Raw genomic sequence first — 15339 nt, forward strand, 5'->3', positions numbered from 1 at the left:
TCTTTTTACATAACCATTATGCTAGTTACCCTGCCCAGATATGATTTCCTTTTTAGTCACCACTGACTCCTCATTCTTTCCTTCTTTCTCTTGATTTATGCTATCTTTATTCCCTGAGTTACTGAGTAGCCTATGAGAGAATAGAAACCTATTTTTTTCATATTTTATTTTATTTTATTCAGTGACAAAGAGAAAGATACACAGAGCTACCAGAGCACTGCTCAGCTCTGGCTTATGCTGGTGCTAGGGATTGAACCTGGGACTTTGAAGCTTCAGGCATGAGAGTCTTTTGCATAACTGTTATATCTCCCCAGCCCAGGAACCTATTTTTTCCTTTTCCTCATGCTTCTAAGAATGCCAGTATTTACATGTTTTCCAGTAAGCTCAAAGAGGAAATTGAAAATCTTCAAAGAATTAATGTAAACTTCTGTTAGTATAGTGATGACTCAATACTTTTACCTTATAAATTGAGTGAAATTTCCTATTTTGTTTCTTTTGGGAGAAATGGTTAGCCTGAATAAACAAATTACCTCCATATTATTTGTATTAATAGAGAACATGACTCAGTAGGGCTTAGAGTACAAGGTTATATTTTCTTTATAAACTAATGCTTTCATCTGATATGAGCTCTGGCATTGGAGTACCGATATATTCCCAAATAGCAGTGGATCCAAAAAAAGTTTATCTTGGCATTTGTTCTATGTTATATAGTTTCTTTACCTCCACTTATATTTCATAGAACTAGAAGGTCAAGGGGTGGGGGGTGGCACACCTAGTTGAGTGCACACATTGCCATGTTCAAGCCCTAACTCCCTACATACTGGGGGGGGGGGGGGTTCATGAGTAGTGAAGCGGGTGTCTATCTTTCTCCCTGTGTATCTCCTCCTCCCCCTCTCAATTTCTCTCTGTCCTATCAAATAAAATAGAAAGGGGGAAAGAGAGAAAGAGAAGGAGAAAGAAATGGCCACCAGAAGCAGTAGATCCATAATGCTGGCACCAAACCCCAGTGATAATGGCAACCCTGGTAGCAAGCAAGCAGGAAGGAAAGGGTCAAATAGTTGTCCTTTCTTTTCTTTTTTATTTATGTACTTAACTGTTGGATAGAGACAGAGAGAAATTGAGAGTGGACAGGGAGATAGAGAGGGAAAGAGGCAGTGAACACCTGCAGCACTGTTTCACCCCTTGTGAAGCTTTCCCCCTGCAGGTGGGGTCAGAGGCTTGAACCCCTGTGTGTTTAACCATGTGTGCCACCGCCTTGCCCCCCCCCCAATAATTGACCTTTCTACGTTTTAATTTTGGTCTTTTTTATAAAATTGGTCTATCTTCTGGGAACACATACCAGCTAACAGAAAGGAAAGATGATGGGCTGGGTGGTAGCACATCTAGTTGAGTGCACATGTTACAGTGCGCAAGGACCTGGGTTTAGGCTCCCCGGTCCCCACTTGCAGGGGGAAAACTTTGCAAGTGGTAAAGCAAGGCTGCAGATGTCTCTCTGTCTCTTTCCCTCTCTATCACCCCCTATCCTCTCAATTTCTGGCTGTTTCTATCCAATAAATAAAATAAAGGCAATACAAAAAAAAGGGGGAGCAGAGGTGGAGGGAGATGACCCAAAAGTGTCTTAGTGACAACTTCAACGTGTGTGTGTGTGTGTGTGTGTGTGTGTGTGTGTGTGTGTGTGTGTGTAAGGTACTGCAGCTCTGTGCCCTCTTCCTTCTTTTTATAAATATTTACTTGGGGGGAGTCGGGCAGTAGTGCAGCGGATTGAGCGCTTATGCCGCAAAGTGCAAGGACCGGCATGGGGATCCCGGTTCCAGCCCCAGGCTCCCTACTTGCAGGGGAGTCACTTCACAGGCGGTGAAGCAGGTCTGCAGGTGTCTGTCTATCTTTCTCTCCCCTTTTCTGTCTTCCCTCCCACCCCGTCTCCATTTCTCTCTGTCCTATCCAACAACGACATCAAGGACAACAACAACAATCACTACAACAATAAAACAAGGGCAACAAAAGGAAATAAATAAATATTTAAAAAATAAAATAAATTAAATATATATATATATATATTTGGGGGAGGGGCGAAGGGGGAAGTGAAGACCAGAGCTCTGCTTAGCTCTGGCTTAATGATGGTGTTAGGAATTGAACCTGGGACCTCAGAGCCTCAGGTATGAAAGTCTTTTGTGTACCATTATGGTGTCTCCCCAACTGTTGATCTGAAGTTTGAAAAAGGAAACAAGTCAAGTTCAGTATTAGATTATTACCAAATCTAATTCCTGAAATTAAGGATTACAAGATTATATCCTATATCTATTGAATGCAAATCAATCACTTTTATTAAGCTAAATCCTCACTAGATTGACGGGCCTCTATCCCGTAAAATTTAGTTGTAAATTTTAATGATTTATTTATTCGATAATGAGAAAAAGAAGAGAAGAGAGAACCAGAGCATCACTCTGGCACAAGTGATGCCAAGACTAAAAGTCGGACCTTATACTTGACCTATTATTCACTGTGCCAAGTAATTAATTTTTTTTATATTTATTTATTTTCACTTTTGTTGCCCTTTTTAAAAAATTTTTGTTGTAATTGATGTTGTCATTGTTGGATAGGACAAACGGAGAAAGGAGGGGAAAACAGAGGGGGAGAAAAAGATAGACACCTGCAGACCTGCATCACCACCTGTGAAGCGACTCCCCTGCAGGTGGGGAGCCAGGGGCTCAAACTGGGATCCTTAGTTGGTCCTTGCGCTTAGCGCCATCTACACTTAACCTGCTGTACTCCTGCCTGACTCCCATTAATTAATTTTTCTAAAGATTTATTTATGAAAAGAAGGTAAGAGACTGCATGCATAGTGGCACACCTGGTACAGCACACATGTTACCCTGAGCAAGGACCTGGGTTCAAGCCCCTGATCCCTACCTGCAGGGTAAAGGAAGCTTCACATGTGGTAAAACACTGCTTGCAAGTGTCTCTCTTTCTCTTTGTGTCTCCCTCTCTATCTCCCCTTCCCTCCATTTCTCTGTCTCTATCAAAAAAAGGGGGGGAAATGGCTACCAGAACCAGTGGATTTGTTGTACTGGCACTGAGCTCCAGCTCAGTGAGAATGAGGGGCCGGGCAGTAGCACACTTAATTGAGCACACGTTACAGTGTGTTAGGACCAGGGTTCAAGCCTCAAGACTCACCTCCAGAAGGGGGAGCTTCATGAGCCATGAAGGAGTGCTATAGATGTCTTTCTGTCTCTTCCCCTCCCTCTCTCCCTATCTCTCTATATATATCCAATGAATAAATAAAATACTTTTTTTTTTAACCAGAGCATTTCTCAGCTCTGGCTTATAGTAGTTCAGGGAATAAAATGCTTTTAAAAAAAGAATGATTAGTGGGAGTTGGGCGGTAGCGCAGCGGGTTAAGCGCAGGTGGCACAAAGCGCAAGGACTGGCTGAAGGATCCCGGTTCGAGCCCCTGGCTCCCACCTGCAGGGAAGTCGCTTCACAGGCGGTGAAGCAGGTCTGCAGGTGTCTATCTTTCTCTCCCCCTCTCTGTCTTCCCCTCCTCTCTCCATTTCTCTCTGTCCTATCTAACAACGACAACATCAACAACTACAACAATAATAACTACAACAACAATAAGAAACAACAAGGGCAACAAAAGGGAGAGTAAATAAATAAATTTGTTTTTGAAGAATGATTAGTAACTGGTTATAAGTAAAAATAATATACTAGTCTCTGGTCTCTGTACTAGCCCATGTCTCACTGATAGTAAAAGTAACTGAAACATCTTTTCTCCTTTTCTTTAAAAAAAAAACAGCATGTAGCTGTTTGTAAATATTGCTTAATAAAATCAGTTGTTCTCACAGTTCCTAAATTTATTTAGAGAAATTGAGAGGGAAGGGGTAGATATGGAGTAAGAGACCGAGAGACCTGCAGCTTCATCGCTTATGAAGTTTTTCCCTGCAGGTGGGGACCAGGGGCTAGAGCCTGGGTCCTTGTGTGAGGTAATGTGTGTGCTCAACTGTGTATGCCTCCATCTGGTCCAGTCAAACCTTTTTATCCTACAGTTCACCTGAAGTTCCTGTCACCCTCCCCCACACCAGTTTTTTGCCTTTAAGATTTCCTATTGTTGAGTAACAAAAAGTGGTCTGAGTTTCACTTTGTCTCAGAAATGACCAAGTTTTCAGCTGAATTGTGGTTTGTTTCCACATGGGACTGAGAAGACTGGAGGAAAATGGGAGGCAGAAAGAGGAACTACGTGGAAGAAGGGCTACAGGGCACCACGCTGAGCTCGCTGTGGTCACCTGAGCTTGGCGCAACCCTTTACCAGATCTTCCTGCTTTATTTTAGTTTTTATATTTGTTAGGACAGAAAGAAATTGAGAAGTGCGGAGTCGTGCGGTAGCACAGAGGGTTAAGCGCACTTGGCGCAAAGCGCAAGGACCGGCGTCAGGATCCCAGTTCGAGCCCTGGCTCCCCACCTGCAAGAGGTTCGCTTCACAGGCGGTGTAGCAGGTCTGCAGGTGTCTATTTTTCTCTCCTCCTCTGTGTCTTTCCCTCCTCTCTCCATTTCTCTCTGTCCTATCCATCAATGACGACATCAATAACAATAGCTACAACAACAATAAAAACAAGGGCAACAAAAAGGAAATCAATATTTAAAAAGAAAAAGAAATTGAGAAGTGGGGGGTGGACATAGAGAGAGAGATGCAGCACTGCTTTATCACTTGTGAAGCTTCCCTGCAGCAGGTAGGACTGGGGGAGGGCTCAAACGTGGGTCCTTGCATGTGTATGTACACTCAACCAAGTGCACCGCAAGCCCAGCCCACCCCCAACTAGGTCTTTCTAAACTACCCAGGGTCACATTTAATTTGGAACAGACTTGACCTTTTCCTCTCTGGGCAACAGGTCTCACCAGCCCAGCCTACTCCTAGTACCGGAGGGCGTAGACGCCGCACAGTGGATGAAGATCCCGACGAACGACGGCAGCGCTTTCTGGAGCGCAACCGGGCCGCAGCCTCCCGCTGCCGTCAAAAGCGGAAGTTATGGGTTTCCTCCCTGGAAAAGAAAGCAGAGGAGCTCACTTCTCAGAACATTCAGCTGAGTGTAAGTAGAGTCTGGGATGATTATTGGGATTGTGGCCGAGTCAGAAAAAAGAGGGGCAATCTACTAGAAGACGGTGGCCCTTTAAATAGAACAGAGCTAGCTGCCCCGGGAGCATGCAGAGGGACTCTTGCAGGCTCTCCCAGAGGTCGGGTATCCACTCACCATCTAGTGCCAGATGTCATCCACACTCACTTCAACAAAGGGAATTACATTAAGCTCATTGAGCTCTTTTCAGTCATCAGTAGGATCGGACAAGGATCAGGGAGTCTTCCAAAAGAAAATGTATTTGCCTAATATAATAAAAGAAGGAAACCACACAGGCACAATAGAACCATTTTAATGTGGTACTAGAGGTGGCGCAGTGGTAGAAGCTTTGGACTCTCAAGCATGAGGTCCCGAGTTTGACCCCCAGCAGCACATGTAACTAGAGTGATGTCTGGTTCTTTCTCTTCTCCTATCTTTCTCATAAATAAATAAAATATTTTTTAAAAAAAGAACCATTTTAATACAGGTGTTTTCTTAAATATTCTTTTCTCATGGTTTTTTTATTTATTTATTGGAGAGGGGGTTGGTGGCAGACCTGGTTGAGCTCACATGTTACAATGTGCAAGGATCTGGGTTCAAGCCCCTGCCCCCCACCTGCAGGGGGAAAGTTTCACAAGTGGTGAAGCAGTGTTGCAGGTGTCTCTCTCTTCCTCTCTGTTACCCCCTTCCCCTCTCAATTTCTGGCTGTATCTGTCCAATAAGTAAAGGTAATTTAAAAACAAACAGATAAAAGTATTTTTAAAATTTAAGAGAGATGCACCAGAGCACTGGTCAGCTGTGGCTTATGATAAAGCTACGGATCAAACATGGGACCTCAGAGCCTCAGGCATGACAGTCTTTTGCAGATCCATTTTCTGTCTCCCAGCCCTCATGATTAATTTTTTAAGGAAATAGATTTTTGTTTGTTTTTTGTTTTGTTTTAGTGTTTCACCAGGGAATAAGCTCAGGGCCTCAGTCATGTGCAGTGCTACTAAGTGACCTCCTAGACCAATTTTCAGGGTTTTTTTTTTAAATATTTATTTAGTTATTCCCTTTTGTTGCCCTTGTTGTTTTATTGTTGTAGTTATTGTTGTTGTTACTAATGTCATTGTTGGATAGGACAGAGAGATCAAGAGAGGAGAGGAAGACAGAGAGGGGAAGAGAAAGACACCTGCAGACCTGCTTCACCGCCTGTGAAGCGACTCCTCTGCAGGTGGGAGCCGGGGGCTCGAACTGGGATTATTCAGTGGTCCTTGCGCTTTGCACCATGTGCACTTAACCCGCTGCGCCTACCACCTGACTCCCCCAATTTTCAGTTTTTTCTGGTCCTCTTGCATGCTCAACCCCACTGCTCCTGGGCCAACTTTTTCATTCTGTATTTCAGATAGAGAGAAGGAGAGACATCACAACACTGCTTCACCAACTGTAGAACTTCCCCTGGTGTCGTGCTCCTCTGTGGTGTTGGGGCTTGAACCTAGGGCCTTGTACATAGTAAGGAGTGCACTCTACTAGGTTCCCCAATCCAGATTCTTTTTCCTTTAACGAGAGAAAGAAAGACAAGAGAGATTTCGCAGAATAGCTTCACCATCCAGGAAACTGCCACAGTGCTCCAATGTGATGCCAGATCTTGAAACCAGGGCCTCCTTACAGTAAGGCGCACACCCTGCCTTATCGGCTAGTTTCCAGTCCCTAAAATAGTTGACTACCAGAGTGCTATATTAATACATATATTCAAGTACACTTGCACATATATACTGAGGTATAGATTAAAAGCAAAGTCCCTCTTGAAATATGCCTTTCCCGTTTTCATTCTCTTCCCTTAGATAGGTTTAGTTTGTACCTACTAAACATGTATTTATTTCTAAATATAATTTACATTTACTGGATAATAAATGTAATTTATTTTACTGGAGAGCCAGAGGGTGATGGTTTATTTGTTCTACCATAAATAAATTTATAATATCTCCTAATGATTAAAAGTCCGAATATGTTTTATAATGTCATTCTCTTATTAAAGTATGAATAGTTATAATGTTTCTTAATTTTTCTCTAGAATAAATGCTGCAGTAAACATATGTACTTGAGGGCAGGGATAGACAGCATAATGGTTATGCAAAGAGTCTCTCATGCCTGAGGCTCCAAAGTCCCAGGCTCAAGCCAAGCTAAGTAGTTCTCTGGTAAAATATATATATATATGTACTTTAGTAGATGGTTGGAAAAGGCTTTCTTAGTGAAAGGAGAGTATTAATTTTAGGCATGACCATATATCCCTTAAATCCAAGTGGTGTTTCTATTTTAAAGCCCTAGTTTTCATTGTCTCTAGCTTTTGTCATTAAATTAATGACTATACTGGCCCTGGGCTATCTTGAAACTTGCTGGATGAGGTGTCTTTCCCAGATAAAATCCATATTTTATTCTGTCCCTACTTTGGAGGTAGCAATAGAGGATGAGTTTCCTTGATAATCTTTTCTTCCCTTCTTCCTTAGAATGAAGTCACATTACTACGCAATGAGGTGGCTCAATTGAAGCAGCTATTGTTGGCTCATAAAGACTGCCCAGTCACTGCACTACAGAAGAAGACCCAAGGATACCTAGGTGAGTGGCCCACAGACTAAGTGAGAGCAGTTAGCCTTGCACTAAGTGTCTTAGGTGTCTGTCATTTTATAACCTCGTTCTGAATTTCCTGGGGTGGGGCACAGATTGATAAGTAAGCAGCTTTTATGGATCAACCAGTCCTACAAAATAATAATATAAAAAAAATTTCTTTGAGTATAGTTATCCTGCTTTCCTATCATAGTTGAAAATAAAGATGTTGAATGTAAAACATTAATTCCCCAATAAAGAAAAATAAATAAGGAGTAGGAAAAAATGTGTCATGTCTTTCCTAACAACCCAATACTTATTTACTTGTTTGTTTATTTCTTTATTTATTATTTTGGGTAGAGACAAAAATTGAGAGGGTGTGATCCAGGAAGTGGTGTAGTGGATAAAGCATTGGACTCGCAAGCATGAGGTCCTGAGTTCAATCCCCAGCAGCACATGTACCAGAGGATGTATGGTTCTTTCTTTCTCATGAATAAATAAATAAATTTTTTAAAATAAAATAAAATTGTATTTAAAAAATTGAGAGGGAGTGGGGGAGATAGGGAGAGAGAGACCTGCAGCACTATTTCACCACTCATGAAACTTCCTCCCTGCAAGTGGGGACTGGGGGGCTTGAACCCTAGTCCTTGCACATGTTAATGTGTACAGTCAGCTGGGTGCTCCATTGCCTGCCCCAGCATATAGTCATAGTTCGTTTTTTTTTTTTTTATTCCCTTTTGTTGCCCTTGTTACTTTATTGTTGTTGTTGTTGTTACTGATATCATTGATGGATAGGACAGACAGAAATGGAGAGAGAAGAAGACAGAGAAGGGGAGAGTAAGATAGACACCTGCAGACCTGCTTCACTGCTTGTGAAGCGACTCCCCTACAGGTGGGGAGCCGGGGCCTCGAACCAGGATCCTTGCACCGGTCCTTGCACTTTATGCCACCTGCATAGTTAGTTTTTAAAACCATGTGACTGAGAGACAAAATAGATAAAGCACTGAACACACAAGGTATCCTGAGTTCAGTCCCCAGCATCACATACTCCAGGGTGATACTCTGGTTTTTGTTCTTGCTCTTCCCCCCTCATAATTAAATAAAAAGGGGAGCCAGGCAGTGTGCATCAGGCAGAGTACCCACATTGCAGGGCATAAGGACTCAGGTTCAGTCTCCGGGTCCCCCACCTATAGCCTGGAAGCTTCATAAGCAGTGAATTTCTAGTGTAGGTCTCTCTCTCTCCTAAGAGAGGCTTATTTATTTAAAGATTTTATTTATTAATGAGGAAGATTGGCAAAGGGAAAGAATCAGACATTACTCTGGTATATTTGCTGCCGGGACTTGAACTCAGAACCTCATGCTTGAAAGTCCAATGCTTTTATCCACTGCGCCAGCTCCCAGACCAACCTACTTATCTCCCCCTCTCCCCCCCCCATTTCCCCTTCCCTTCTCAATTCCTCTCTGTCTCTATCCAAAGTAAATAAATAAAATATTAATAAATATTACATAAAAATGAGATACCCCAGTACTGAATCCTGGGATACTCTACTGTTTAAAGGTGGAAACAGCTCACACAAAAGATTAAAAAAAGGGTGGCCAGGCAGTAGCACAATGGGTTAAGCACACATGGCTCAAAGTGCACGGACTGGCATGAGGATCCCGGTTCGAGCCCCCGGCTCCCCACCTGCAGGGGCACTTTACAGGTGATAAAGCAGGTCTGCAGGTGTCTGTCTTTCTCTCCCCTCTCTGTCTTCCCCTCCTCTCAATTTCTCTCTGTCCTATCCAACAATAATGGCAGCAATGACAACAATAATAATAACAACGATAAACAGCAAGGGCAAAAGGGGGGGGAAATAGTCTCCAGGAGCAATGGATTCGTAGTGCAGGCACCGAGCCCCAGTGATAACCCTGGAGACAAAAATAAGAAGGAGAAGGAGAAGGAGAAGGAGAAGGAGAAAAAGAAGCAGCCAAGAAAGCAGAAGGAAGAAAATTACTGTGCAGCTGATTGTAGACTCTTCTCTTTCTGCTCCCCACCCTACCCCCTTCTTTTAGAAAGAGGGTGAGAAGGCAGGAGAAGGAGAGAGATCACAGCATGGCTCTGCCACTCATGACGCTTCTCTCCTGTGGTAGCTAGAGGTCAGACCCAGGTGCTCACACATGCCAGTATGAGTGGTCTCTTCTGTATGAGTGGCCTCCCAGCCTCCTAAGTAGACTATTTTTAAAAACAAGAGAAGAGTCAAGAAACTTATTGAATTTTTTTCTTTGGAGGTGGGGGTGCACCAGAAGTTTGTGCTACCACTTGTAGCAGACTCTTCTTTTTTTCCCCTTAAGTCCCCCCCCTTTTTTGTTTTCCCCTTTCTATTATTTATTTTTTTTGCCACCAAGGTTATCCTGAGGTTTGATGCCTATAGAACTCTACTGTTCCCAGTGACCATTGATGTTTTTGTTTCCTGTTTTCTTTCAGTTTTTGTTTTTGAGAAAGACATATGTAAAGAAAAACCAGAGCACTGATCAGCTCTGCCATTTGAACCTGGAGGGCCCCCAAAATAGCTCAGTTGGATAGTGTGAAGCTTTGCATGTATACAGCCCAGGGGTCGAGCCTGGCCTCCACCCAACTAAAGGAGGTTTTGGTGCTCTAGTTTCTTTCACTGTCTTTCTGCATGACAGAGATTGATTGAGAGATTGTACTGAGACCTCAGAGCTTAAGCTTGCAAATTTTTTATAGTGATCCAGGGCATACATAGCCTTGTGGTTAGAGCAATCAGTCTTGTATATTTGAGGTCCTAAATTCAGTCCTCAGTAACACATGTACTAGAACATTGCTGTGATTCTCTCTCATACTAGTAAATATGTATTAGATTGTGGGAAAAGTTATAATGTGTTATTCCTTTTTTTTTGCCTCCAGGGTTATCACTGGGACTCAGTACCCGTGCCTGCACCACAAGTCCACTGCTCCTGGCTATTTTTTCCCTTTGTTGCCCTTGTTTTATCATTTTTGTGGCTATTGTTGTTATTGATGTTGCTGGTGTTCGATAGGACAGAGAGAAATTGAGAGGAGAGGACAAGACAGAAAGGGGAAGAAAAAGACAGACACCTGCAGACCTGACCTGCTTCACTACCGTGAAGCAACCTCCCTGTAGGTGGAGAGCCGGGGGCTCAAACCAGCTAAAGGATCCTTTAGCTGGCCCTTGGGCTTTGCAGCATGTGCGCTTAACCCACTGCACTACTACCCGACCCCCATGATGTGTTTTTTCTTTTTTATTTTAATAACATTTTAATACTTATTTATTTTCCCTTCTGTTGCCCTTGTTTTATTGTTGTAGTTATTATTGTTGTTGTTATTGATGTCATCATTGTCGAATAGGACAGAGAGAAATGGAGAGAGGAGGGGAAGACAGAGGGGAAGTGTTGTTAAAATTCGGAAGGCTCTGGCTGGCCGGGCTAGCTTCACGGCGGATAACAGAGACGCGGAGACAACGGCTGGGCAGGGAAGCTGTATTTCTTTATTCAGGAACAAGGATTCATAAACTAAGACAAACTAATCACCAAACAGAACTCTGCTGTCTCTTTGCGGCGGCGCAAGCACTCTCTCTTACTCTGGAACTCAGGAACTTTCCAACTCTGGAACTCTGGAACTCTCGTACTGGGGAACCCCCTGAAACTCTTCCACTGTGGAACTCTCTCTTACTCTGTAACTCTGAAACTCTCGAACTCAGGAACTCTCGGACTCAGGAACCCTCTCTCGGGGTTCCTTGGGGCGGGGCCAAGCAGGCCCGCGAAATTAACAGGACTGATGCAATTCTCTTGGCGGGGAAGGACTACCCAATGTAAAGCATACAACAGGGAAGAGAAACATAGACACCTGCAGACCTGCTTCACCGCCTCTGAAGCTACTCCCCTGCAGGTGGGGAGCCGAGGGCTCAAACCGGGATCCTTGCGCTTTGCACCATGTGCGCTAACCCACTGTGCTACCGCCCAACTCCCTGATGTGTTTTTTCTATGCAAAATTGCGATAAGACTTTTCCAAAAACCCAATAAATAATTTTTTTATTTTTATTTATTTATTGGATAGAGATGGCCAGAAATGAAGACAGAAGTGGGGGATAGAGAGGAAGAGAGACAAAGAGACACTTGCAACACTGCTTCACCACTTGTGAAGCTTTGCCCCTGCAGGTGGGGACCAGGGACTCAAACCTGGGTCCTTGCACATTATAACATGTGCGCTCAACCAGGTGCGCCACCACCGGCCCCTTCTGTGTAGCTACTATCCTATCTTCCATGCACTCTAATGAATAAATGATAGTATACTCTGAAAGCACAAGTTATTTTGCTGAAGGTAATGAGGTTTCATTGAGAATGTACTGTTTGGTCTGGGAGGTGGCACAGTGGATAAAGCATTGGTCTCTCAAGTATGAGGTCCTAAGTTCAATCCCCAGCAGCACATGTGCCAGAGTGATGTCTGGTTCTTTCTCTCTCTCTCCTCCTATCCTTCTCATTAATAAATAAGTGAAATCTTAAAGAGAGAGAGAGTACTGTTTAATCCTGAGAAGACCTAGGCATTCTTCAGAAGGTCAAAAATATAACCAACTCTAAGGGGCCGGCCAGTCAGTGGTGCATCTGGTTAAGCACTCACATTATAGTGTACCCAGGTTCAAACCCCTGGTCCCCACCTGCAGAGGAAAAGCTTCACAAGTGTAAAGCAGAGCTGCAGGTATCTCTCTCTCTCTCTCTCTCTTCCCCTTTATCTCCCACTCCCCTCTCAATTTCTCTGTCTCTATCCAGTAAAAAATACAATAAAATATTTTTTTAAAAAAACCCAACTCTTGGAAGTATGCCCTTACTCCACAAACATATTTAAGCATCTATAGCGACTATCTGGTATTTAATAAAACTTTACTGATTAACAACTTGGAGTTACCTTTGTGTGTAGCTCAGCTGTTTGTGTTTAGCACTAAAATGTTATTGTCATGTTAGGGTTAGTGGCATCACTCATAATAGATGTCTAAATTATTAGTGCGTAGCTAATTGATAGCCAAGAAGACTCTTTGGAGTTAGTTGTGTTAACTGAACCCTGGCTAAGGGCTAGTCATTCATAACATTGTGTGAACGGACCTTGATATTTATCAGGCTTGCCTGATTGTGTAACTACATGCTAAGGGAACGTAAAAGATAGTAGAATTAATTGATTCCTATGGAAGTTCATCAGAGAGGATAGCTAGAGAGAACTTTTTTTTTAATATTTATTTTATTTATTCCCTTTTGTTGCCCTTGTTGTTTTATTGTTGTAGTTATTATTGTTGTTGTCATCATTGTTGGATAGGACAGAGAGAAATGGAGAGAGGAGGGGAAGACAGAGAGGAGGAGAGAAAGATAGACACCTGCAGACCTGCTTCACCACCTGTGAAGTGACTACCCTGCAGGTGGGGAGCCAGGGTTTGAACCGGAATCCTTATGCCGGTCCTTGTGCTTTGCGCCACCTGCACTTAACCCGCTGCACTACAGCCCGACTCCCGAGAGAACTTTTTTTTTAAGTGATCCACATTCAGTGGAAATCACAGTGTGAATATTTTCATTTTTTTATTATTTATTTTCCCTTTTGTTGCCCTTGTTGTTTTATTGTTGTTGTTGATGATGTAGTCATTGTTGGATAGGACAGAGAGAAATGGAGAGAGGAGGGGAAGACAGAGGGGGAGAGAAAGATAGACACCTGCAGACCTGCTGCACTGCCTGTGAAGCGACTCCCCTGCGGGTGGGGAGCCAGGGGCTCAAACCGGGATCCTTACACCGTCCTTGTGCTTCGTGCCATGTACACTTAATCTGCTTCACTACTGCCCAACCCCCAAGAACTATTTTAAATCACCTTTAAAGACACGACTAAGAGGAAAGTGTTCCAGTAGGGATAATGAGCTACACAAAGGCCTGGAAGCCAAATAGTATATACTTAATGTGCTGGGGTCACTTTATTTGGGGGAAATGAGTTAATCTGGGCTAATTTCTTGCTACCCTTCTCAAGATCTCCCATCCCTAGCCCATTTATGACTTAGAAACCAAATAGCTAGGAAAATTTTCCCCTCAAAAAAAAAAAAGAGGATTTTATCTTCCTTTGGGTTCCATTAAGATTAAGGCAAAAAGGGGAGTCGGGCGGTAGCACAGTGGGTTAAGTGCAGGTGGCACAAAGTGCAAGGACCTGCGTAAGAATCCCGGTTCGAGCCCCTGGCTCCCCACCTGCAGGGGAGTCGCTTCACAGGCAGTGCAGCAGGTCTGCAGGTGTCTATCTTTCTCTCCCCCTCTCTGTCTTCCCCTCCTCTCTCCATTTCTCTCTGTCCTATCCAACTATGACATCAATAACTACAACAATAAAACAACAAGAGTAACAAAAGGGAAAATAAGTAAATATTAAAAAAAAAAAAAAAAAAAAGATTATGGCAAAAGGTAGACCTGCCTGTTTCTGCACTCTGTTTTCTAACTGCTTATTCTCTGCTCTTTATCCTCTTTCCTGGCAGAAAGCCCCAAAGAAAGCTCAGAGCCGACAGGTTCTCCAGCCCCCGTGATTCAACACAGCTCAGCAACAGCCGCTAGCAATGGCCTCAGTGTTCGCTCTGCAGCCGAAGCTGTGGCCACCTCAGTCCTCACTCAGATGGCCAGCCAAAGGACAGAACTGAGCATGCCCATACAGTCGCATGTGATCATGACCCCACAGTCCCAGTCTGCAGGCAGATGATGCCTCCCCTGGTGGAGAGGTCCCCAGCCAGAGCTCGCCCGCCGGAGAGCCAAGAGAGATGACGTCTTATCTCCTCCCATCTGCCTTGGACATGGCAATATGGAGGGGAAACTGTGTGTTGTGAGTAATGAACAGATGTGGGGCTTTTCTCTTCAGCCTCAGGTTATCTACTTTCACACCCGTACTAGGAGCCTCCCAGCCCCAGAGCCACATAGATCGTCCCTCCAGGTGGGAGTTCCTGATGCACCCACAGCCAAAGGCTTTCCAGACGGTCTGAACAATCACCCTTACCCTCGTCCTGTGCACGATTACCTGTTTCTTTTAACACTAACCCTTGCACTTGAAGGTTTGGGTTCCTCAGCTCACTATCTTCCCACAAAGTCATGGCTGTTACTGTCTTCTTGTTCCTTACCGGCATGCCACTTCCTGCTAGGTAGAGGGAAGTTAATGTTAATGGCTTATCACCCTAATAATAACCTAATCCCAAGTCAGCCACAGACTCAGGACTTCATCTCCCAGTAGCTGCTACTGATCCCTCTCCCCTTCCTAAACTCTAGTTAAAGCATTCACTTCCAGAGAATGTAAGGCTACCTTTGATATATGAAGTAGCAGTATTTTCCAGCTCTTCCATAAACTTTCTTCCTTCTTCCTAACTGCCACCAAAAAATAATAATAATAAAGAAAACAACAACAAAAAGCTTACCAAAAAAAGGTGGTGGATGGGGGAAGGCAGAAAGAAAGCAAGCAAGCCCCATAAATTCAGATGTCTTTTTTAAAATCTATTCCCAGAGCTATTTGGGTACCTCATTTTGTCTCTTGAATGTTCCCTTATCTAGTGGTGGGGAGTTTGCCCCATAGCCTTGGCAACCTCATCTTGTGGCCTTATTAGATGTTACTTGCTATAGTGAAAAGGAGAAAAGGCTGGTT

The 15339-nt window shown here is 43.6% G+C and overlaps 1 protein-coding gene across 1 annotated transcript in view; it reads left to right on the forward strand.

Annotated features, from left to right (window-relative positions):
- The window catches only part of LOC103109263 (cyclic AMP-dependent transcription factor ATF-7), a 105901-nt gene extending 91045 nt beyond the window's left edge, over nucleotides 1–14856 (forward strand). Inside the window, exons 10-12 of the mRNA XM_060195258.1 lie at nucleotides 4887–5084; nucleotides 7595–7703; nucleotides 14195–14856. Coding sequence (XP_060051241.1) covers nucleotides 4887–5084; nucleotides 7595–7703; nucleotides 14195–14412 — 525 coding nt within the window. The 3' untranslated portion in view covers nucleotides 14413–14856. The remainder of the gene's footprint in view (nucleotides 1–4886; nucleotides 5085–7594; nucleotides 7704–14194) is intronic.
- Nucleotides 14857–15339: the final 483 nt, after the last annotated feature.

This window comes from Erinaceus europaeus, chromosome 7 (assembly GCF_950295315.1).
Source record: "Erinaceus europaeus chromosome 7, mEriEur2.1, whole genome shotgun sequence".
In the NCBI taxonomy this organism is placed as follows: domain Eukaryota; kingdom Metazoa; phylum Chordata; class Mammalia; order Eulipotyphla; family Erinaceidae; genus Erinaceus; species Erinaceus europaeus.